Source organism: Thermobia domestica, chromosome 4, assembly GCF_964235325.1.
Source record: "Thermobia domestica chromosome 4, izTheDome1.hap1.1, whole genome shotgun sequence".
NCBI classification, from domain to species: Eukaryota; Metazoa; Arthropoda; class Insecta; order Zygentoma; family Lepismatidae; genus Thermobia; species Thermobia domestica.
In genome coordinates, this window is record NC_137457.1 from 219,737,466 (window position 1) to 219,765,162 (window position 27,697).

The 27,697-nt window shown below is 34.7% G+C and overlaps 1 protein-coding gene across 1 annotated transcript in view; it reads right to left on the reverse strand.

Moving 5' to 3' along the window:
- LOC145683870 (atrial natriuretic peptide-converting enzyme-like) overlaps positions 1–27,697 on the reverse strand; it is a 211,254-nt gene that overhangs the window by 143,818 nt on the left and 39,739 nt on the right. The window contains exons 5-7 of the mRNA XM_081755494.1: positions 23,052–23,161; positions 17,242–17,374; positions 15,755–15,907 (exon numbers count right to left, since the gene is read on the reverse strand). Coding sequence (XP_081611620.1) covers positions 15,755–15,907; positions 17,242–17,374; positions 23,052–23,161 — 396 coding nt within the window. The remainder of the gene's footprint in view (positions 1–15,754; positions 15,908–17,241; positions 17,375–23,051; positions 23,162–27,697) is intronic.

The following is a 27,697-nucleotide window of genomic DNA, read 5'->3' on the forward strand; positions in this document are numbered from 1 at the left end:
GCACCAGCTCTGTTCGTGTTAACCATATTGTAATGTTCCAGTGATCGTACTTCGACGATCCAATGCCAAAACCGCGAATGTGTTAAATTTGACTTTGAGTTATAAGCATTTTAATATTCAACTTACCCCGAAAAATCAGTATATAGACTTAGGTACCTGTACATATTTTAGGAATTAACGATAACTTTTAATATAGCATCTAGTCATATTTCACAAATGGGACTTTGGTATTGGAATCTGTGTGCTTCAAGTAACATGAAACTGCACTTAGGTGAAAATACCAAAATTTGCACATTCGCGGTTTTGGCATTGGACCGATGACTTGTTTTGGCTGCTCCACTTACAAAGAAAGCAGGCATATTTGGTGAACCCGGAGTGTATACCATACTTTCAAGTCTCCACAAACAATTCACAAACTTTCACTACACTTGATTTATTGCAACCACACTTTCAAATTGTCATAAGTTTATTTTATAACAACAGAGTAGGTGTAGGGAATTGAAGGAATGTCATTCCAGTTGTGCAAAATGACAGCTTTTGGACTTCGTAGGGAACTATCTATAAACTATATCCAGTCTGAAGAAATATATTGTACGCCAATAGCAGTGAGGAAAACACTTACATAGGAACAAAATTAAGGTAACCACTGGTAGGAAAGTAAGGCAGCAGTATTCTTTCCCTGTGTCTGTACCATGCGAAAGTAGTGTTGATAGAACAAAATACTACATGAATGAAAAATATGAAACGTTATTTCTTTAGCTCACCTTTATTTATTTTGTAATATCAATGTAATTGATCCATTGAAACATTTTAAACATACCTAATTAAGAGAAAGTAGTGCTGTAATATGCACCTCAGACTTATTAGGATACTTTGAAAATAGGCCATTTTCTAAAAACGAAATAAGGTTTTAAAAAATAACGTTGCTTTCCCACCTCTCACTGTCAGGAGTAAGAAAAATATCATATCACAAGTGAAGCAAAATGGTTGTATACCAACGTTATCATATCAAGGATAGATAAAAGAGCATACCAATTATTTTGAGCCTAGATTTCGTTAATATAACAGAGGATGTGGAATAGAGACAGCGATAGTGCTAGTCAAGAAGCATACGAAAAATGCCATGAAGCCTTCTACAAATAAATAAATAAATAAATAAATCAGTAACTGGAAACTTATACACATCTATTAGTCTACTGCTAATATTAATGGAGTCTGCGCTCAAAATAATCACTACGTTCTTTCATCTTAATTTGATTTGACATTTTGACTCGCCTCAGTTTCATTACTGTAACTGGAGGTCTTCAAAACCTTAATGTGTGTGATAGTGTAGCATCCATAGTTTGCAACATTCAAGAACAAATAAAGTACTTTAACTTCTCGTTTTGCATGTAAATTTGATAATCATGTAGTACCTTTTGAAAAAATGCAAGCAAATGTTGGCTGCCAACACTGCTAACCTAGTGGAAGCGCAGTTCACTTTTCCTTTCACTTCTAAAATTTTCTCCACACAAATTTCAGTTTTTTTTTTTTTTTTTTTTTTGGTCAACCAATTTAGAAGTTATAAGAGAGTGCAAAGATATACAGGATGGACCGTTTATCTTGATACGCTTTTGTAACCTTTCAACTAATAGACGAAAGACACTGAAACTTAGTAGCATGCAAGTATCGGACGAGGGACATTGTTTAGCCTAGTGTGATACCACAAGGTTAACAATGTTGTTAACCAACATAAAGTTGTATTTTTTCAAATGGCTCTACGACAGGTTATTACATACCGGTACTATTTCAAATTACATGTAAAAGGAAAACACACAATTACACAATTGTTATGCATGAGGGCCGCGGTGGCTCAGTATTAGAGCGTTCATCTCTGGTGCATGGGGTCATTCGTTCGATCCCAGCTCGCACCAAGTGAGCTTTGCGGTGGACAAACACCGTGTGCGTGGGTTTTCACGGATTCTCCCGTTTACTTCTACTTTTTCCATGTGATCATTCCTCCATTTCATTCATTTTTAATCATCACTGTCTCCTTTAGCCTAACCGGCATAACTGTGGGACGTAAAACTTGTTGCTTTCATTTTTTATATATAATTGTCATGCAGTGTTATAAACTAAGAACGCTACAGTATCACAAACGTCGAAAAGCAACCATTTCTTTAGAGTTTTACAACAGGCAAAATGACATGGACGGAGAAATACACATCCGAAGTAACTTAATGTCGGATAATACGATAACAAGTTGAAACCCAGATACAAGGAATGAAAATTCTACTACTTTCAAAGGAATTTATTTTGAAAAAATGTTTAGATAAGTATCAAATTGAATTACGTAGATGGTTTCCAATAGGCATAAAGATTGTAATGCCGTTTACAACAATTTGATATCCTAAACTATTCAGAAGTTATGAAAATATGGTTAAATATGGTGCATTTGTGGTATCTTTTAAAAATAATTTTTGATTTACTTTGATTACAGTAAGTTATCGGAATTACATAATTATAAGCGATGTTGCAAACTTTAATTGTTTCTACCATATCTTCAGAACGGTTTGAGAACGGCATTGTCATCTTTATACGTATCTATTGAAAGCCATCTATGCAATTGGATGAAGTACTTATCTAAACAGTTTTTCGAAATAAAGGCTTTTGAAAATACTCAAATTTTCAATCCAAGGTTCATGATGCTGCAGAGTCCTTAGTTTGCAAAACTGCATAACAAGTGTGGTGTTGTTTGGTTTTTCTTACATGTAGATTTGAAACATGTAATAACCTGACGTAGTGCAATTTGTAAAAAGAAAAAAAGACTAGTTTAAATTGACAATACTGTTAACTTCGTGGTATTACAGAGTTTGCCGAACAATGTCTCCCTGTCGACACTTGCATGACACAAAATTGTAGCGTATTAGTTCAGAAGTTGCAAGGGTGTATTAAGATAAATCTAATCTTTGGCCTTTTTGGTTTTTATTATTTATTAATGATCTGCTGCTTTATATTAATAAGTCTCACAAATTACTCTTTGCACATTATTTGAAAATATTCGTAAGTGTGAAATCTATAGATGACTCTTGCAACAAGATCTGACCAATATTCAATATACTAAAATGGTGTACTAGCAATAGACTTAAAATAAATAGATGTAAAATCATGACATACAGTAGATGTGAAAAAAATGTCTCGAACAAAGTAATAAGTTTAGAAAAAATTAGATACTATTAAATACCTAGGTGCGATATTTGACAAAAAATTAACCTTTACACATCATACAGCAAATACCATCAAGGATGCGTACGATGCAAGGTGCATCACCAAGTACCACAAGGAGCAGCTTGGGTTTCTTATCAGAACAACTAAACAATTGACGAATGATAACACTTAAAGGAGCTTTACTTTTCTTACGTAAGATCCAAACTTGAATAATTATGCCTCACTTATTTGGAACACTTTTGTGAAAACACGTGGTCAAAAAATAGAGCAGGTACAGAGCAAATTCTTACGTTTTCTTACGTAGGGCCTATAAATGACAGGATTTTACCCAAAATACGAACGGTATGATAATTTACTTGATAGCTTTACACTTTAGACACTTGAACAAAGACGGACATTGAACGACCTAGTTTTCTTACACAGACTATTGCACAACAAAATAGACTGTACAGACATAATTCCATCCCTCAAAACACGCAAATGAAATAGTGGCCTGACCTACTACAAGAAGGCACGTACAAATGTATTGCATATGTTACCTACATGGAAAATTTGTGCTACATACAATAAAATCAATAAGGGTTATAAAGATGTAGACAGACTTAATTGTTCTGAAAACGCCATTTAAAAAACTAATGTTGAGTGTTTTGTAAAAATAAAAGTTTAAGTAAAATGTGTTATTTTAATTTAATATTCTATATTTTAGCATCAGGTTCATTATAATTTAATTGTTGTATTCAAGTTCTACGTTATAATATAACACGTAGACACCGTAATTGGGTAGTAATGCCTGTTGTGTCGGTAAATAATTAAATAAATAAATAAGTGTTCCCCCTGTATATGAAAACTTAATTTGCATAAGGGCTCATGGAAAAACTGAAATTTTACAAGATAATTTTTTCTTCTTTTAGGTTTTCTTCTTTTAGGTTATCTTTACAAATTACATTAGTGATTTTGATGAGTATGTGAGAATCACAAACAATTTAAATTAGAGGATATAATCTACAAAATATAGCGTGAATGCTAAAAAGATAAACACAAATATATTATATCATCTTAATAAACTACAAAGAACTTCATTTATGCAGAATAAAATTTTAAAAAGTTTGTAAACGAGGAAGAAAATAATATTTGTTTTTAAACGTGCAAATTCATTTCTTTTTAATTAGTGAAGCTAGATAATTATTACTTTCGTTACTAAGATTTCAGAACTCTAAATAGAAGCATCTCTAAAATGGAGATTGAATGTACGTGGAATACAGATGAATTATGTCTTAGAGAAAATTGGGTTTTGTTCCACTCAAATAATCCTCATTTAATGAAGTTCTTGGGAGAAGATTTGTTAATTTTTCTTGTCAGGAACTTCCATAATCTTTTATACATATTATTCTTCTGTCACTTCGGTCTTCATGACCACAAATTAAGCCATTGATATGAATGTGTCTCTATGGTGAATGCAAAAGTTATAAATCAATTTTACATTTTAAATATGTCATTTTTAACTCTCTCTCTTTCTCTCTCTCTCTCTCTCTCTCTCTCTCTCTCTCTATATATATATATATATATATATATATATATATATATATATATATATATATATATATATATATATATATATATATATATATATATAGGGTGTTTCAAAACAATTGGGAGGTGATTCTTGACACCAATATAAGACAAAAAGTGTAGACTAACTTGGGTGCACAAATGCTTCCTTTCGGAGTTATAGGGTGCCGAAAATATGAAAAAATGAACTTAAAAGGTCCATAGCGCCAAAACTATGAGACCTACTACAGTTGGCTCAATACTTCACTTAGAAATTAGTATGCGCCTTATCCAAATATCTAAGTTTCAGAATCCTAAGGTACTCATGCAATGATTTTTATAGACGGAGTTTGGCTACGGGCATATAGGGCATATAATACGAACTAGCACTATAAAAATTGTTGCGTAAGTACGGCAGGATTCTGAAACTTGGATATTTGGATAGGATATGTATCAGTTCCTAAGTGAAGTCTTGACTCGACTACGGTAAGTCCCATAGTTTCGGAGCTATGGACCTTTGAAGTTAATTTTTTTCATGTTTTCGGCAGCCTATTACTCCGAAAGGAAGCATTTGTGCACCCAGATTGGGCCATACTTTTTTTTTCTTATCTCGGTGTTAGGAGTCACCTCCCAAACGTTGTCGGAGTTGTTTTGAAACACCCTGTATATACAAGGTGTAATTAATTATACCGACAAACTTTAAGAGGACATTCCTCACATCAAAATAAGAAAAAAAATTCATATGGACCTATGGCGAAAAGTGCATAGTTTCAGAGGCTGTCCAAAATCGGCAGTATGACTGTCCAAAATCGCGAAAATGCCAAATTTCAAGAGGCCTGTTTCGAATTCGAGAGACTGTGGATGGTGGTCTTATCAGCGTAAAGGAAGTCACGCATGCGCAATCCAAAAATGCGTATTTCAATAATGTTCAATGGGTGCACGGATTATTCCCTACAGGGTGAAATTCCCAGACATGCCATCAACTGAATTTTGAGACATGCTCTGACTTTATGATTGATCCAAAGTAGGGAAACGATAAGCCTTGATAGCAATGAACACGGACTCCTTCAGCGCGATGTAAGAAGTGTTAAGGATCGTCAGCAGAACAGTCTCTCGTACTCGGTAAAACGCATGGTGCGATGTTTTCTTTCACGCTTATAAGTGAAGAAACGTGAAATATACCGTAACGAAACATATATCATCACACATTATTGCGATCACAAAGAAACATGGAGCTGCCAGTTCCTAGCACTTCCGCCTTCCCTCCGAAGCATTGGATGTCCATTGTTGTCAAAGTTTACGTCCTGCCTACTTTGGAACCAGGGTATCTGAAATCAGGGTATATCTAAAAACTCTATTGAAAACATATCTGAGAATTATATCCTATAGGGAATAACCTTTACACCTATTGACAATTGATGAAATATGCACTTTTCGCTATAGGTCCATATAAACTTTTTCTCTTATTTTGATGTAAGGAATCACCTCTTACAGTGTATCGTTATAGTTCATTAACACACTATATATATATATATATATATATATATATATAGGGTTTCTAAAAACGACGCCCGTCGACTAAAAATTAATGTTCTATAACTCAAAATAAAGCGAAAAATATACAGGGTGTCTCAAAAGTCCTTTGATATAGAGTAACTCTGTTATTATCAGTTACAGCAAAATGTAAGAGAGAAAATCGTCTCCGAATATAATGTTTTGAATCTAAAGTGAAGGATTATTTTTAAAATCGGATGAGCCGTTTGGGGTGTACTCTTTTAATGCTCTCAATGTTAAATGAAAATGCAACATTGCCATTTACTGGATCCACAACATAAGTAAATGAAGATACTGTTTGAAATGGGAGAAGGCCATCGACACGTTAGCGTAAAAGACAGTAACTTTATTCAATTATGTTGTGGGTCCAGCTAAATGGCCACGTTGCATTTTCATTTAACATTGGGCTCATAAAGAGCATACAGCCCAAACGGCTGGTCCGATTTTAAAAAATCCTTCACTTTAGATGGAAAACATCATATTTGGAGACGGTTTTCCCTCTTACATTTTGCTGTAACTCTGATAACAGAGTTATTCTGTCAGGGGTCTTTTGAGATATTTTTTATTTTTATTTGAGAACACAACACTCAATTCTACCCAATTACAGTGTTCATATTAGAGTTACATAGAATAGCTGTAAACATTTGCGAAATCTATCCTGACTCATACTATGTATATCTAGAACACTTTTACATTTACTCAGTTTGTTGCACACTGCATCCATCCTCCATGTTGGTGACTGTTTTATTGCATTTGTTCGATATTTCTTACAATGAAAGAAACTTATATTGCCCACGCAATACGTTTATAACAGGTACCTGCGATGAAATTCAGAGACCAAATCCTTAGCATTAAATTTGTTATTTAATATTTTATACAAGAAATTTATGTCATTTAACACTCTTCTGTGGTTGAAAGATGTTGTGTTAAAATTTTCATTAAGCGAAGTACTGTTATCACATCTGGGGAAAATGCCTGCTCTCTTGTACCAGAAACCGTAGAAATTTATTTTGAACTCTTTCTATTCTAATAGATTCTTTCTTCGTGTGGGGCAATACGTAAAATTGTACATTTTTCGGGCTTTCATCTATGTGGCAATGTCGTAGATAAAGAACCATAGAGTAGATCTACCAATCCAATCAACTAGTTACATCGATTCTTTCCAGATGACAGTTAAAATCGATAGACGCTGACATATCCTCACACCGAGAGAAAGAGAGAGAGAGAGAGAGAGAAAACTGATTTTTAATCTAGAAGATTAGAAGAGGCGAAATGAAGCAGGATTCTGTATCATACATGAGATTTTCTGTGCTAGATTACGTAGAAGTTTGATGCTTCAGACCGAGCTCAATTTATACAACTGCGAATAGAAGAAATTGTGTGACCTCCTTCGGTACCTGCAAGATGCAGACACTTATGGTCATGTATTTTGATAAACTTTATCAGGTTATGTACAAACATTACACAATCCTATTCTTGTGTATGATCTAGAGTTTACTCCTCGTGGAAAATGAACATACAAAGAAGATAACTGGGTATATAACAACACTTCAAAAACTTTTACGGAGCACACATACAAAGATAAGAAGCACATATACAACATCCAGGCTGACCTGGCTCCAACACAATGCGATCTCATCACTGGTCTAGTGGTTAGCACATATGTCTCTGGTGCTCGTGGGTCTCGATTCGATTTCCAGTGGAATAGTACAATAAATAATTCTACATTATATATTTTCAATAATCATCTGTCTCCTTCAGTTAGAGGACTTATTTAGTTTCCATTTGCGAACTCAGTACACCAGAACATGGGATTAGGGTTAGGAATTCGATTTCTGGGTTTCCGACAGCTATGGCCATGTTAGCCCGTCACGCATGACGTAACTCGGCGATCAAACTATTTAACGAAAGGGAAGGAGATAAGTGAACTTTCAGTGAAACTTCATTGCATTTTACAATTTTATTTCGATAAAGGCGCGAATGCTGCACAGGCTCGTGAAGAAATTTGTACTGTTTATTGGCAAGATACATTATCCAAAGTTGTTTCATTCGCTTGCATTTGAAAATTTCGACGACCAAGATGCTCCTCGTCCTGAGCAACCAATAACAGAAAAAGTAGATTATGTTCTGGCATTTGAGGAAGACCAGCATTTAAGCGGTCATGGAATCGCTAGTGAACTTAGCATCCATCAGCAAACGGTGTTAAACCATTTGCAGAAAGCTAGTTATAAAGATATTTATAATCTTTTGATCATATGTAACCCACCATACTTTGTTGATCATCTGTTTGCCGCATATTTCAAGATATTTTTTCATCAGGTATTGAAAGAATTATTTGATTTTTAAACAACAGTTGACTAATTATTAAAGATTTTCAAGTATTTTATACCTAAGAACCTTCCTCGGGAATAGCTTATTTGATTAGTGAAAACCACATCGCAATATGACGTATGGTTCTCGATATAATCGAAAACATACATACATACATACAGGTCAAACGGAGAACCTAGTTTTTATTATTTGAAATCGGTTAAAAATTTAATAAGTTTTACGTGGGTGATCGAGGAACATATTTATTTATTTATTTATTTATTTATTTATTTTTGTACTGGTGGAAGGGAAGGGGAAATGTTCATTCTCTCTTCCCCGATTGATTTTAAGTTCTAGTAGTGGGAATGATTTAAAGTCCCGAAAAATGTGCGGCTATTGTATCGAAATCTAATATTTTTAAAATATATTCTAAATAGGAGAGAAAAGAGGGGGTATTCACTTTATACATATTTTGGATCTACTAATTTACTAATTTACTCCCAACTGAAAACTGAAAAAGCCTCAAAGAAAATATACAAAAAGTTCTATTAAAATTCAATAATATTTTACGAAAGTTAAAGTAGAACAATTTTATAAAATAGCAAGGCAACCTAGAGAAAATCCATATCTTTATTCTTCATTGATTTTAGTTTCATTCGAAGGAAATGATTCGGGAACTGCGAAAAAAATATACAGTATATTGCCATATACGCCATACGATTATATTTTTTAAATGGAGGGAAAGTAAATTAATAACTCCATTGTTATCTGATTTTATCACCAAGCTGTGAGCATCATTAGAATTCCATTAAGAAACTATACTTTATATTTTGTCAAAATCGAATAATCATTACGTTATCCTGTAACTTGTTTCGTATGGGAATGTTTAAACTTCAATATGATGAGGCTTTAATTCCCTTTCACTTTTTATTTCTTATGAATTGCAACCCCAGACAGTAGGCTTATTTCGAAAGGTTGGAGAAATACGAAGTTTTATTAAAATCAGTTAAGTTTCGTATGAATTATCGTAGAACAGCGACAGATAGCCGGATAGACAATTACACAAATGCCGGCTGAGTCGAATGATAGAAGCTCGCTTGAATAATGACTTCAATCCATACTTTCGGGACAAATAATTCAAACAGTAAAGTTTTTTTTTTTTTAAAAAAAAGAAATGAGTTTCTCTATTTATCAACAAGACCAAATTAATACATTGTAAAAAACAGTTTAAAGTAATGAAATCTGTAAGAAGGTTTATATAAATTATTATTAATTTTTGAAACCTCCCTCGTGGCTAAATGGTTAGCGTACGCGCCTTTCTCATGAAAGACCAGAGTTCAATTGCCGGCAGGAGCTCATGTTGTTTGGATCCCACGTTAACCCCTTGCACTGAAATGCTGAATCTAGCTCGTCATGGCCTCCCGGTGCCAAATCTTACAATGACGAGCTACACTCGTCTTAATATTTAAACTATTGTAGCATCACGTAGGGTTACTATATTGATGTTTTGCAAGTTACATAATGATAAACCATCTATAATACACTTTTATACTTCAATTATCAGAATTCAGAAAATAAATCGTAGTGAAAGGGGTTAAGTTGTAACTACACGTCTCATATAGCCTTGATGGTGAAGCGAACACTAAACTCAAAATAAAATCAAATCAAGTTACTTTAATCTTTTTTTATAAGAAGAGATTTCGTTACCGAAAGCTAAATAGTATTGTCTTCTGTAATCGAAAATTATCATGTCCTCGCTCTAACCTTTCCGGAACAGAAATCCATCTACGTCACTGTAGTTACTGCCTTTGAATAGTTTAGCAAACTCACAGTGAAAATATACTAAGTTAAATGGAGCATGTAAAGAATCATTAAAGGGGATAGAACGAAAATGCTCTTCTGTTCTGCTTGTGAGACGAAAAGTTGTGGCTCTTATGCTCCACGTTCTAATAGGGACGACTTGGCTATCTAGACAGGAGATAAGATACCTGTAATTGCCTCCCGGAGGACTGTCACTCCTAGCGACGAACTGCGCCTCAGAGATTATCCTTTCTGACTCAAGACGCGAATCATTTTCGCACGTTACATGCCAAATTGACAAGCTGGATGAGTTCTCATGTTACTTTCAAGAAAATGCACGAGATACGTAATTTGGCTTAAGTACTTTCCTACTTCTTTTGGAGGATGTTTTGATTCTTAAAACACACACATACACATACATATACGTGGTAACAATAGGTTTATGGAAACTATTAAAAGTGCTCCCCTTACCACCTCAGAATTCGTATTTAAATGAAAGTGTTATGACAAAAATACGTAATGTCACCTCTTTTTCAACCGTCACTACTTCTTCGCTTCATGCTAATCATGGAGGCTGAATTTGCATTTAAACGACATCTGCAGTGTCACTATTCATGTTAGCAATCCCGAAAAATATGGATTGACGCTAATATCAATCGTTTTCGATTATTCTAGATGTTACCACTTCCCGCATTTCTAGATGTTACCATTATTCTAGATGTTACCACATTCGCTTTCATATATTGAGAGTGAATTCAAAGTAGGCATACGAAGTTGCCCAAGGTGACTGGATACATGGATTCTGAGGTGGCAAAAGTCATGGAACTGAATCTTCATCCATCCATCGTTTTGAGATAGTTTCACCACAAGTTTAATCGTCATCTTTCTTTGCTTGGATGGACGATTGAAGTTCTGTTCTATCGTAAAGGACGTATCTTCATTTACAATTAGCGATCCAAACTTTCATGTTGTCATTCACTAAACTGCGAGAGTGAAGGACGTCAGTCTCTATCAGAGCCCACCTCATAACAATTTGGTAAAGGTACCGAAACAAGGGGTGATATCAATAAAACGGAGAAGTTACTCATTATTCCCGATTTTGTAGTAGTTACTCGCATTGGTATCAATAAAAAGAGAAATGAGCACTACTCGTCTCGGCTGACCTCGGAGAAGCCTCGCCCTTTTGAAGTAACCACACCTCTATTCTCGAGCCGAGTAACTACTCCACGTTTGATATCAATAAAAACCAAAGACTCCTCTGTGATGCTAGTAACTTCTCCAAATTTGTGGAGCAAGCTAAATAGGTGACTCCGTGCGAAATATGGCAGAGTATATGATTGCTTTGTTACGTAGAAAAACTTGTACACTGCATAGAAATGTTGCAAATGGAGATTAAAAAAAAAACATGATAGGTTCATGGAAAAAAAATGTAGAGTGATTAGCACAATTTTTTTTTTTTAGGAGAATCAACCGAAATTCGGGGTGGTGCACTACGTAATGAGGAAAAGATGTGGGTTTTCTTGCGTTACGTGAGTGATCCGGGATTCCAGGTCGGAATATCAGGGGATTCTGGTGTGGCTCAAGGTACTGTGTCTATGACTACTACAAGTGTAATGGATGCGATTATTACGAAATCTGAAAATCCGAAAGTGTGCGTAATATGCAAACAGCAAAGGCAGAGTGGCAAGAACAATATACATTTCCGGGTGCTATCGGAGCACTCGACTATACACACGTGGCAATAAAGAAACCTAGTATTTTGGAGACGAATACACTAATAGGAAGAGCTCATTCGTGGCTAAGCGGTTAGCCTACATGCCTTTGGCATGGGAGATCCGTGTTCGATTCTCAGCGGGAGATCATGTGCTTCGGATTCCACGTTAATCAGTGGGTCCAGTCTCATATAGCCTCGCTACTGAAAAGGACGTTAAACTCAAAATCAACTCAACTCAACGTTGATAGGAAGGGTGTATATATGAGAATGTATTTTGTTTATGTCAAGGCGAAAGGGGACAGGTATGGTGTGGAAAACGCAATCAGATGGACGTGCTTTATGACGTGACTGGCTTGACTTTTTTTTAAAGGGAAACAAAGGAGCCAAGTGTCTGATTTTGTTCTTAAAACCAAACAATCTACAAAGATCTTGGACAACACATGATATGCACTTGTGTTAATCTTGATATTGCTGGATTCGAATCAACATCCATCAGCTCCAATAGGTTCGTTCCCATGGTTTCAGTGTTACTTTCTTGTTTCCCTTTTTTATTTTTTTTATTTTTTTCTTTTTGTTTTATTCTCGCTCGAATATTAAAGATTCTTTTTTTGGATTTGTGTCTCAGTCGTAGATGTATTTGATCTTTCGTTGCATTTCACTGTAATTGCTTTCAAAGCTTTGGCTTTCCTTCGTTTACTTTCTGGTAACTGTGACTTTGAAACTACCACTGGAAACTTTTTTATAACATCCACAAATTCACTTTGATTGAAGCTGTCGTTGCTACTTGCCCGTTCCATGGCGTTTACGATACTACGCCATAGGTTAAAAACAACGAAATGACCGTGCGAGGGATGAGAGAAATGAGTAATCACGTCTTTTATTGATACGACTCACTGCCACGCGCAGAGGAAACGCGAGTGAACGTTCATAAATCTGGAGCAGTCTAGACCTGAGTAGTGGCTTGTTTTATTGATACGAAATTGAGGGAGGAGATTACTCCAGCTGTAGTTACTCCGATTCTCGAGCAGGACTTCTCAGGGGTAGTTACTTATTTTTATTGATATCACTCAAGGAGTCAAAAAAGAAGATGATTGCTGTTAGAACATTGGGAAGAATAGCTTTGAACTGAATTGACATCCGTAGAAGCAATGGAGATAGCCTGCGTGTTGTTTACAATGATACCAACCTGAAACGTTATAAAATTCCATCTCGAGAAGCAGAAATTCCTATTTTGCTCTCGAATTTCCCATGCTATACTAATATCAAAATTTTCAATATTTTGAATACATGAACAAAGAAATTAGTGTATATCAGTCATTTTCTTCAATATATGGGTGAATTATCCCAAAATTCCGATTGTCTACGTTTATCAAACTGCTTACGAACACATACTTTCCTTAGACCTAACTGAAAGGGAAAATTGAAAATGCTGATGAATATAAGAACATTTTGTTATGAGTTTAGTATTTGCATCACGCTTTTATGCCATAATCTTCCACTGAACGTAATAAAATTAGGTAAACCTCATTCTTCAGTAATTTCGTATGGAACGTTTTGGAAGTTGACGTTTCTTGGTATACCTTCTTCCATTAATTCTGTTCTTTCTTTCATTTTTCTTTTTTATAATACCAAAATACAATTAACGTTACACTAACATGTATTTTATAGTAACAAAATTTGACAATTACAAGTAGCATTATTTTCACGTTTATTGAAGACTCATTTGTTCACTCGCCCATAGACAATGTTGTTCGCGTCAATGGAAGAGATATATAAAAATCCCATAAATTCTGCAAATTTTGACAAAAATTCCCTTTATCCCATTTCAAGAAATAACTGTTAAGAAATCATACAATATGGGATTTTACCCGCGGGTTGACATCACTGGTTGTTTATGGACGCTTGACCTAGTGATTAAAATTCGTTTTATGTTCTACGAAGGCAGCCAATGACGAGGAGGATAAGCGATCCAATGACGTATCAGATTCCTCGTAAGCCGTCCATTCTCTAAAAGCTTTTCTCTGATTCCTTATTCGTTTTTCTTCTTTCCGTATCCATGAATAGGCTCACATGTTTTTAATTTATAACTCCTTTTCAACTAGCAAACTCCACCCCAATTACGAAATAATCGAAGTCCACTTCGCTAAGTCAATTAGTTTAGCATCCATACTTACTAATTCTACCAATTCGAGTGAGGTAAAGACACTGCTCAGTACGGCAAAGTCGTAATATGTTCGATTGTTTTAAGTGGATTGCTAGTAGATAGGACAGATGATAGAGATCACGTTTCTCTGAGACAAAAATAGGTTACGAACTTCTTTCTGAAAGTTAAGAATGATTCAATATACCCATTCTTTATAATTTAATGAAAACTATACTCAAATTGCCCTTACATTCTGAAATTAGTTACGAAATTAATTTCATCAAGTGGGGAAAAACTTTTATGGCTGACTGTACCTATTTTAATTTATTTGTCGTTTAATATTTGCCTACTCAATATCAAACACATGTTACATTTTTCAAAATTAATTTCAAAACACAAATAAAACGTGAATGACGGAGTTCTTTTGTCTCTGGTACTGCAAGTACAGTACTCTGTTAGATATAACAAATGTATTACGTATACGGTAGTATAAGAAAACTCAATACTATCACAGTAACACAAACGGAAATGACTGCAAGTATATGTTATTCATAAATTTGGCATGTGAAACGAGTTTCAGTGCAATATTAGACCTTTTCCTCTTCCAACGTATACCAACTCTATTTTTTTTTTTTTTTTTTTTTTTACGTAGAGACATCCTACGTCCAATAAAGATTAGAAATAATTAAATTACAAGTTTAATGCTTTATAGTTTTGTTATACATATCTTTGTTGATGCTGATCAGTAACTACCTCAGTTGGTATGTCCCAGATACTTTCAATCAAAACCCGTGACGCTTATTCCAGTGACATGAAGCCATCTATAACGGGGTTTACTCACTTAACAATATAGTGTCTACCAGTCGTCCGTGCGTACAGCAAGTAAGACTACTTGAGAAAGATAAATTAAGGGCCAAGACTATTTTTCAAATATGAGAATTGGAAAATGAAATCTTTAAGTTTTATGTCCCATGGTTATGCCAACTAAGCTACAGAAGACGGTGATGATGAGAAATAAATGAAATGGTGGAACGAAGAAAGTGGGAGGAAACGGGAGAGCCGCGAGAAAATCCACGCACGATGTTTGTTTACCACAAAGTTCATTTGACGCAAGGTGGGATCGAACAAAGAATCTCATGCACGCTCTACCACTGAGCCACCACGGCCCCAATATGAGATTGGATAAGACGTCTGGAGGTATGGAGGAAATAGTAATGTTAGGTATTCCTAAAAAGGATAGGTACATGAAGATTTTTTCTTAAGAAGGAGTCAAATTAACTATCAAGGAATGTGAGAAAAATACATACAATGCAGTGTCTATTTTAAAACTTATTTATTGGTCTAAACACCAAGATCAGTATATATAATTATTGTAAATATATTTATTTTGTTCCATTTTAATGTCAGTTTGGTATTGGAGGCATTCGCGTTCCTAATCTATTAATGCGGTAAATCCATTAAAAAAATGCAGTACTTACCAGGTGCTCTGACTTTTCTTTCAACTTCAATAAATTCTTGTTGACCTATGCATTCTTCGATATCAGATGATTCTGGCAGTCTGTCGCAAGTGACTTCATCCATCAATGTTAGTCCAAACACTTCTAGAAAGAATCCGCATCGGCGCATCGTTTCTTTAAGAGAATAAAGAGCATTACAGTTAAAAATGTTGTTATTGATTATATATATACATATATATATATGCAGGAGATAGTTTGTCGTACTATTTTAAGTTACAGAATCCCATACATAATTAATTATAGAACCTCACAGAAATAATAAACTTGAATAAGGAACATACAAAATTGATTAAGAATTCTCGTATCGGTGTGCTTGAAATTACTGCAGATGAAGATGACATAGAAGTCTCTCAGAATCTAGGCACTATTGCCTATATTGTATTGAAATTTGAATATAATATCGATAACTTTCCTATAGTAGTTACTTCAAGAATTCTACCATTTTATGACTTAAATAACTATATTTGTCGTTATCGGACCAGACAAACTATCGAAATATTATTTGGGAAAAGCAACGTAACTGGTCTTCGACGCAGAACGATATTGATACATATTTCAAGATTTTCTATTTGTAAAGAAAAGTAAAGAGATATCTTCTATTCTACGGTTGCATAATCACTACAATAGATCTCACAATATTGAACATACGATACAAATCTTCTGTTCCCGAACACATTTATATTTACATTACTTCTATCTTCTTATATAATCTATATTTAGTGCTGTTAGTAGATAACCGTAAGTCTACTTTTATAATAGTTACGAATTTTCTCATCAGCACTTGACCATTCGGCAGCTTTCAGACTATTGATGGAGTAGATCGTAACAACTTGGATGAAAGAAGATAATGATTGACAAAAACATAACCGCTTCTTAAAAGAAAAAGGGAATACTAGCATTGTAATGATACATAAATTGAATCCGTTATGTCTTTTGGAGAGAGTGTTCAATGTATATTCCTACAAGATTGAAACTTACTTTGAGGTGTATCTGTTTAACATGTATGAAAGTAAATATAAAGATCTGTATTAAAGTAATATCTGATATTGAAGAGTCGCTTATTCGATTCAAGGCCATTCGATTTTCTCGAGGACAACATCGTGTTCGTGAGTTTCTCAACGATTCCCGTTTCCTTCCACGTACTCATTCCACTAATTCCTTTATGAACATTTCCTTTCATTAATAAGCAATTTTCTTTCGCTTACTGGGCATAATCGAGATACGTTAAACAAAATAGTTAAATTTATGTCTGCTATTTTACAACCACTGTTATCACAAACTAAAAATCAATACTGCTACTTCAATCGGCAATAAATTGCAATTATCTTAACAGAATTTTTGACTTTAGCAATATTTTGTTATTTAAAAATTATCCATTGTTATATTTTTCTAAATTACTCAATGGGAGTTCAAAGATAATTTAAAATCAAATGAATAGTTGTACTCACCATGACAGATAGTTCGGCATGGTGGCACAGGTTGTCCACTGGATCCGCATTTGGGCACAAAGATTGAACAAAGAAACAACGCAGCTAATTCGTAGCAACGCACGTTAACCACAGCGTCATACAACTCTAGTTCCTGAAACGAAACATTAAAATTTTATTTAATACAAATTAAATAACTAAATGCACGCTTTATTTGACATGAAAAATTATATGAATTGATTTAAATTTAGCGTTCCGTTTAGTAGCGATACTATATGAGAGATGGACCTACACTTAATGTGGGATCCGAATCACTTAAATTCCCACCGGGAATCGAACTTGGGTTTCCCAAACCAAAGATGTGTACGCTATTCACATAGCCACGAGGAAACTCTTTAAAAAAATTAAGATACTTTCAGTGATGGAAGAACAAAGAAAAATAAAGGAATCTAAAATCCTGAAAACTAAATGCACACTTTAGCTTACTTTTATAAAGTTCAGATATTTTAAGTCGTCAAATAATTTTGAAACAATATAGAAATCTTTTTATAAAGAAGATACCTGTAGACATTAATTCATGTAATGAAAAGATTATCGTGTATTAATAAAAAATAAGGCTTTTATAGTACATTTCATATCTATTCATAATTAGTAGATCAAATATACAGTACATTTGTTATATTTTTATGCATTCATTCTTTTTTGAGAAAATTTTCTAAAAGCATGAAATTACTCTTGCACCACGGTTGAATTAACTGTGAAATACCATGAACAATTTTCATATTTGTAATATTTTACTATTTGTCTTTAAGTTTGCAATAAAGAATATGCATAATGAAGATACACTTATGAATACCATAGTTAATAACTTGGCATGTATACATTTTTAAAAGTACAATACATACTAAATTTTTTCTGTAATATAGTTGCTACTTTTAATGTGTAGCATAACCACAATTTTTCATGACACGTTTTTGAGCAGTAGTTTTCTGAGTACTTTGACCTAAACTTGTCTTTCCCTCAATTGAAAAAGAAGTTACTACTTAGATATAATTCTAAATAGTAACTTCACAGGGTGTTAATGAACTTACAAATTTGGGAGGTGATTTTTCACAACAAAACGCGAGAAAATGTTCATATAAAAATGTGTTCTAAATCGCAGTTTCCGAGCGAAAAGCTATGAAAATGTAAGAAAAGCAACTAAAGAGCTGTGTTTCGTAGAGATGCCATACCTCCGCCTTATAACAGGTATATACCACATATAACTAACAATCTTTGCAACTCTGGCGTGATCTATAAATGATCTTAATCTGCGAGATTCATTGCATGTTAGCATACTCGTCTCTTTCCTTAAATGTTATGCAACCACACATAACATTTAAACACCCGCTATGTTGAATCGATTGCAATGTTCACTTGCTGACAACGAATTCCTATTTCCTAATGATGTTTCCCTTCTTTCATACTTATTTTGACTCACCTTTACTTCAGAGAATTTCGGTTTGCTTTACTGTCGTTTTCGAGAGCCTCTGGAGCTATTTCAAATCTTCTTAGCCCACAAGCACAGATGTATGCTCTTGTACATAAAACAATATTTATTTCACTTTCTTTACAGAAAGCTATAATTTCTTTCTTAACTATTATGACTAATTAAAACAGACTCAGCTGCTACAAATAGAACAAAATTGTTGTCTGGTTGGCCAGTATGGCCAGATATATACTTTATTTAATTCGAGGACATAGGGGATAAAATTGTGTTTGATATTCTGACCACATAATAGTCTTGTTCATAATTACATTTGATATAATGTTCAAATGAAATCGTTCCAGGTAATTTCAGGAAGTCTCCTCGAACCCACTACAATGTTTTCTAGGCAACTTGTGAACTATTTTTATATCACTCTGGCAAATTGTCTAAGTAACCGTAACTAAAAAATAGAGTTCGTTAACCTCTTTATATATATATATATATATATATATATATATATATGCGAGGTCTGGCTAAAAAATAACGAGACGGGCAACTTGAATCTTTTAAGAAGAGAATGATGTACGTGAGTTGCGCTCTCAGTCGGGTTTAGTCTGTGAGCAGCGATTGAAGAGAGGAGAGTGCAATCGTGTTTTCGTTAGAATGGCAATTGTGAAAACTGAGCAGCGCATTAACTCGAAATTCCTTGTATTAAGGAAATCTCCAAATGAGTGTGTGAAACTGTTGCAGAATGTGTATGCTGATAATACTATGTCACGTAGGCAAGTGTTTGAGTGCCACAAAAACTTCAACGAGGACGTGAGAACGTTGATGATGATGAACGACCGCATCATCGTGTCAGAGGAAAATGTGGCAAAATTAAGATATTATCCAGAAAGATCATAGACATGGTGGGAATCGTGCTTTGTGCTAAAATAGTACCAAAAAACCTCACACAGGAGCAGAAGGACTTCCGGAAGCACGTGAGCAGTCACATAATGGAACCCTGGAAGCAGAATCGGACTTATAACTAAAATCATCACTAGTGACGAGACGTGGATCCTTCAGTATGATCCTAAAACGAAAAAGCAATTTATGTACTGGAAAATCCTTTCGTCACCGCGAATAAAAAAAGCACGAAAGAGCAAATCGAAAGTGAAGGTCATGGTTATTGTGTTCTTTGGTATCACTGGCCTGCTCCTGATTGAATGGGTACCATCAGGTCAGATAGTGAACGAGCAGCATTATTAGCAGGTTTTGGTGAAGCTGCAAAAACAGTTAGAAAGAAAGGGCTCACATGTCCTTGTGGAAGAACAAAGAATAATTTGTGCATCATGACAATGCTCCTTCGCATATGCTTTTACCGTTAAGCAGTTTCTAGCAGCTAAGAATATTCCAGTGTTAGAACACCCACCTTATTCGCCGTACTTGGCACTGTGGACTTTTTCTTTTTCCGAAAGTGAAATCCGTTCTCTAGGGAATTCACTTTCACATTATAGAAGAGGGGAAACGGCAAACGCCAGCAATATTTAAGACGGCGACATCTGAAGATTTCCAGAACTGCGTGCAACAATGGAAACTTCCTATGCAAACGTGTATGGAGAGAGAGGAGCAAAGTATATTGAAGAAGATCATCTTTAATTTGTAAATTTGTGATAATAAAGCGTACTTTTGGTACCAGTCCCACTAATTTTTAGCCAGACCTCGTATATGTATAATGAGAAAAAAATCTAGTGACTGAGTTCACGCAAATTTAAGTCAAACTATCCTACTTGATTTGCTGACATATTTAGTGAAAATGTGTCCTTCATAATCCACCATAACCGTGGAAAGAAATCTAGTGATAGTAATTGTGTTGTTAAAGGAAGGTGTTATGTGTATTTTGACGTTTCAGATTCAATTAAAATTTAATTCGAAGTGTATAGTGACAAGGTTGAATCGAAATATACATAATAACCTTCTGTCACCATTATATCCCTACTCACTATCTTTGTATATGTGGTGAATTCTGAAAGGCGTGTTTTCAGACAAACTTATTGGAAGCAGAGTCTCATTTTGGTAGGGCAGGTGGCAATCGCTTCCTAAATTTGAGACCCATGCGCTTTTTAATGAATTGAATATTAATATACTTATAAAAATTGTAATTATATCAGTGGAAAATCTTGTCCTTCCAGGCTGGAAAACCTGAAAGGATGCTACTGATCGAAATGTCTCCAAGAATATATAAGTTGATTGTTTTGCCTTCTTTTTCACTTAATCTTAGTAATTATACTTGTTTACATATATATATATATATATATATATATATATATATATATATATATATATATATATATATATATATATATATATATATATATATATATATATATATACAAAATCATGTCTCGATAGCAGCCCAACATTTCACTTTCATGTGGTTCGGATTCCACGTTAATCAGTAGGTCCACGTCTCATATAGCCTCGCTACTGAACGGGACGTTAAACTCAAAATCACCTCACCTCACCAACATTTCACTTTCTTTCTAAGTCAAATTTAGGCCCAAGATCATAGGAACGATTCACCAAATTAATCAGCAAATATGGATAAAAGACTTTCCATAAAAGATTGTGATTAATGTTGTTTATTAAAAGTACAAGCTAGGGCATTAAAATTTCTTTTAGTTTACAGGGCATTCTTAAAAGTGTGTACTTGCAAAGCTTTTAACATTTAGAAGTCTCAAGCGCTTTATCAACTTATTTGGTTAAATTTACAGTATAATTACCTTCAAAATTTTTACAATCATCGATTAATTTTTTAAAACCGTATCTATTTGAATCTTCTGTAAAATTCAGTTACATTTCTTATTCATATGCCAATATTCTTTGTTGCACCCTTTATAATGACTATTGAATTATAACAAATATAGTTATCAATGAGTTCCTAATCTTGAAGCAAAAAGTTACACACTTGAACATGAACAAAAAACTGTACATAGCTATATATTAAATAATTGTGTTTAGCAAAATGCATATTACACTTCATACCTATGGAGAACTTAAAAGCAGTGAAGCCTCTTGACGGGAACCACACTGACAAAAATTAAAATTTTGCCAATACGAATTTAAGTGAGAACCTAACATAACATTTAATTCCGGGATACATAGATAAGAACATTAGATAAGGTTTATTGCCTTAGTATTTGACAATATTTCTAAAGCTTAAAATACAGTATATAAAACGATGTCTATTGTGCTGTATGGTTGCGAAACATAGTCGCTTACTCTGAAGCAAGAATGTAGACTAAACGTATTTGAGAACAATATCCTGAGACGAATATCGAACCAAAGAGGAACGGGAATGGAGAATGGCGGGAATTTCATAATGAAGAACTGGATAATTTAAACCGTTTAACAAACATTATTAGGGCCATCAAGTCTAGGAGGCTCAAGTGGGCAAGTCATGTAGCCAGAATGAAAGAAAGTAACAACATTTCCAAAGTTTTAACTGGAAATCAAATCGAAAACGTCCATTAGGAAGACCTACGCGCAGATGGATCTCATAGGAATAAGAATACAAAGTAGAAAATGGACCCAGTTGGCTAAGGACAGAACTATATGGAGAACTTTTGTGAACGCGACATTGTATCTGCGGGTTTCATAAACCATACAGTTAGTTAATAGTTTGTTAGTATTTAGCAATAAAATTTTAAATTTTACTGATGTTACTTTTCCTCAAAAACCGCTACTGGACTAAAGCAAAATAAATCTAGAATACAATATGGATATGAGGTTTTGAAACATAGAAATATCTAGAATTAGAATAAAGTTACGAGTAAAATATACTGATTGATTTCCTGTTACACAACCATTAAGTACAATAATCCAGGTATTTATTCGAATAAGATGTTAATTCCTATACAACATGCACACACATTTTCTCTCTCTCTCGCTATATATATATATATATACCTAGGTATATATAATTTTTCCTCAAAGAATCTTCTTAGTTAACGAAGCAAGTGAAACAGCTTACATTAAATTCTCATTATATGAAGCATCTGAATTTTAAAAGTTTTCAGAGCATAGTTAATACTTTCATTTTTTTCCCTTCTACACAAAGAAACTTCTTTATCTTGCAGATGCGTTTCTCGAAATTCGTTTTTAATATTAAGTTCTTTAATATATATATATATATATATATATATATATATATATATATATATATATATATATATATATATATATATATATATATATATATATATATATATGTGTGTGTGTGTGTGTGTGTGTGTGTGTAAAACTTCCCTTCTTTTGACGCACTTTCCCTCTAATTAAACGAAACTAGGAAAGAATGAAAAAAGAAGATGCTATTACTCACATGTTGTGCTTCTCTTTGAGATAAATGGCCATGGAAACTGGGAAAAGTGGTGTAATTGTAGGGTACTCGGTGATAATGGCAAAAACTGACGACCACAGGCAGACAAAAACCTGCACAAAAAGAAAGAAAATAATGGAAACAATGATTAGATATTGTTTCTGTCAATTACTACTAATGAATCTGGTTATGTCATACAAATACAAATTAAAAGAAGTAAAACATTGAGGAACACATAAATGCATATCAAACAAGTTGAGGCGTCTGTCTACTTTTCTTAGGTAACATTGTGTTGCCCATGAGAGTAGAAATTCGTTTTTAAATTCGAGAGAGACGAGTAGTATGACAATTTTCATTTGGCTTTTGAAACGAGATGGGAAATTTCACGCGTCTCATGGGCAACACTAGTTCACGCAAATTTTAAAACATACTGTTTTAGTGTTACATGACTCACAGTATAAAAGCTATATATTGATAAAGTGATTATACGAACATAATGAAAAGTATTTATCAATGTTTAAAGATGTGTAAATCATTACACAAAATACTCTACTAATAGATATTGTTTAGACTAACTGAAGTAATCATTCTTCTAATGGGTTAGATAAAATGCCTATCTATATAAACAAACTGGACAACGAAAGGAAAATATATTGGTCATTTTCTACTACTTTTACATATCCCGGCAAACACCTCCTGAGACCCTCCCCCTGGTTCGAATTAAAAAAAGCGCCTCTGGCCCTCAGTTGATATTTGGAAGTTAACACCTGTGGGTGTATCACCATTCATCTCACTAATATCGGTCATTTTGAATTATTTTTACATGCCTTGGTATCCTCTCCGCTGAGCCCCGGTTCGCAGCCGAATGGGGTGAGTTTGAAAGTTAATGCAATCAGAGTTTCACCATTGATCTCAGTGACCGCGAAAACTATTAATTTGACACTAATATCGGTCATTTTGGATTATTTTTACATGTTTCGGTAACCCCATCCCCCGCAGGTGATCCCTGACCCGCATACAATGGTAGCTGAATTTGAAGTTCATCAGTATCATAATGCAATTTAAAGTATTGTATTATTCGAATGCTTCTGTCGGTCTCTGTATATTAGATGTTGTTGCCACACCATTCGTGGACTTCTTGTGATGCAGAAGAGTTCTGGTAACTTCTAGATGAAATTAAGTAAAAATTAGGACATAAATTTTAAATATAAATTTACTAAACGAGAAGAGAAAATGTTTTCAGAAATCGAGGCGAGAGAAAACTTCTTCAAAATTTACGAGACGAGTTGAGGAAACTTTCTCATCTTGTCTCGTCTCGTGTGCAACACTAGGCAAGATTGATGAAAACCATTTGAATTGCATACAACTTTTCAGCTCAGAAGACACATTGACGGGACTTACACTTTGCTCGATCGATCACTCGAAACCTAATGTCGCCCTTAAATAAATATTCGATGGTCGAAACATAAGACAATGATTCAAAATGGAAGTTAACAAGATCTCGTGGACAGATATTATTCCACTTTGCAGATGCACATGATAGCAGAGACTGATAAGGTGGTTTCACAATGAACGGCATAATTCGGGTCGGGTCACCGTGCTCCAGGACGACTCAGCACAGATATAAATAATACCTTTTGCACTGACTTTTAAGCTTCAAGAAAAATTATATCAGAAAGCAGAAAAATCCCCCAAAGTGCAAATCATCTTCATATAAAATGTTTATTGTTTCTGGATTTTCCTTGAGGTTCTTCACTCTTTTTCATTCTTGCTTCAACCTTTTTATCTTATCTCGGCATTGCACTGGCGTCTTATCAATGTTTTGCGGCAACAACCTTTCCGAAATAACGCTTAATGTTTCTTGGCTCAGCATATCTTGAGAAAATTTTCCTCCTAATCTGATAGTTGGAGCTAGAGAAAGGGGGCATTCGATTTCGAAAGTTGTTTGGACATGGAACTTTTCTCACTACACAGTATCAAGGGCCGACATGAGCATCAAATTAGAGCATTACGAACCATCAGTGACAACACAGCAGCCGTCCACATATGCTGAATGGCCGTAACCCGCGAATCTGGACAAACAAGCAACAGTGCGTAAACTGGCAACACGAATCAATGTAGGCAACTTGTTCCAGAGGTCAGTGTAAAGCAATTTGGTCTCCATGGGATATCATAGCCGCAGACAGACCGCCCGCCATTAACAGCATATTATCGGCAATGACGACTCACATGGTTTCAAGAACACGTAGATTAGACCTTAGATGATTGGCACCGTGCAGTGCGATCAAATGAGTCATGCTTCCAATCGATACGCGCAGTGTTCGGATATAGATCAGATTCCATAAGGCCATGTACCTAAGTTATTAACAAGGCACTCTCCAAGCTGGAGGTAGCTCCATAATGTTTTGGGGCTTGTTTATGTTATGGTTTGGATTCTCTGATTAGCTTGAACTAGACGTTGACCGGCCATCACTATGTTCAGGTTCTTGGTGACCTCCAGTCGATTATAGACTTTCTATGCTTTACCAACAATGGAATTTTCCAGGTTGACAATGTGCCATGTTATCGGGCAACAATGGTGTGTGACTGTACTGATGAAAATTTGTCCCTTGGAACTCATGATTTGAGCCCTAGCTTCTGGGCATGAACTCTATCTAAAACACTTTGGATAGCTTCGAACGGACCATTTGTGTTCATGATCCTCCATTTGCAGTAACCACTGAATTGTGGATGGAAATTGTGGTTGCACATCCATTCAGCGCACTAAGTTACTAGTGATAGTGACTTGTAGCGTCCCTACCCCGTAGAGTTGGTGCACTTTGCCGTGCTCGAGAAGTTTCCACACGTTATTAGGTAGGTGAATATTATATTGTTGACCGATGGTTACGCGTATTGACATAAATTACACTCACTTACAGTGTGAATAATCCATAGAGGTTGATTATTTTACTTAAATGGAGAACTTTATTCCAACCAAAGAACAATACAAGTATATAGCGCACCAGGTAGTAAAAGTAACCTACACAAAGCCAGAACAGTGAAAAATACACAGAAATTTCTTTTTTACTAAAAATTTAAACGAGAAAAACAAAAAATGCACTTTCCCATGTAACAATCCTGTTCATGCACTAGTATATATAGGACAAAATGCTTCTTTTTGGGGATACATGCCCACTGAATTTAGTACTTATGTTAGTTGACTACCATTAGCTTTTATGACAGTTTGACACCGCCGTTGAATAGAATTGACGACGTTTTAACATGTTCGTGAGCTGATGGCTCCCCATTGAGCTTGAATAACGCTTTTGAGATCCTACTTTGAAGTTACCTTGACTGTATAGACCTTTTTTTTTTTTTTTTTTTTTTTAAATTTGCCCACAGGAACTCCATAGGGTTGAAGTCTGCTGAATGAGGAGGGGTTTGAGTCGCTTTGGCACATTACAAATTAACCAGGCTTTGCAATCTTTTTTTAATTCTAGCCGTGTGCTTACTATCATTATCTTGCTGGTATATGAACTTGTTCCTCAATTCCATTTTTACAGCACTTTGCTTCACATTTTGTAGTTATATATCCATTTGTCCATTGTGCTATCAATGAACTACAGGTTTCAAGTTGCACTGTGGGTATACAGGCCCACATTATAATTGACCCACCTATGTGTCTTACATTTTTCATTAGCGGTATTAGGCTTTCGCCACACTAGATGCACTCCATCTGAACTAAATAAATTGATTTGCGGTTCATCGGACCAATTTACCTGATTCTAAAATGTTTGGGCCTTGTTCACATAATCTTGTGCAATCCATAGCCTCGCGACATAATTCTTGTCACTAATATAAGGTTTTTTCGAGGTATCCGACCGTGAAAGTTATTTTTCCACAAAACACGGCAAATGGTTCGGTTGCTCACTATCTTGACACCTTTTTAACCAACAGACGCACTTCCGGTACACTTTTTCGAGGGATTTTCTGCACTTCTCTAGCGATGAAATGTTTTAACCGTTCGTAAACTAGTTTTTCTTTCCTTTTCCGAGGTGTCTGTTGTACCTTTATATTTGAACTTATTCACAATGTACTGCACAGTAGCATGATATGTCTTCAGTATAAGACCAATTTTAGGTAAGCCTAATAATTTGCCGCGTAAGGCAAGTTGGACAATTATTCTCTTCTCGCTAGCTCTCAACATTTTCCTCTTAAACATTTTGACGGCTCCTGATGCACAGCTTCGTTTGTAATTACTGAGCAGTTTGGAAGAGTAGCATTATGCTTACCAGTAAGCAGTTTGTACCTTGTAAGAGTATGTGCAATGAGTTTCAGATAGGTGTATGAACAGGATTGTTACATGAGAAAATGCATTCTTTTGTTTTTCTCCTTTAATTTTTAGTAACAAAAAAAATTCTGTATAATTTTCACTGCCCTGGCTTTGTTTTGATTACTTTACCACATAGCGCTCCGTGTTTTGTGTTTTGGTTAGAATAAAGTTCAGTTTTAGCAAAAAATCTGTATGAACAAGACTGTTACATATTGTATTCATGTTACCAGAGGTATTTTAAACCCTTTCAGTCATAAACTTTTAATTTTAGTAACGGTGTTTTTTTAAAACTTATTTATAGTAGGTTGAGACTTACATAATGTAAGAAGCTTGAATG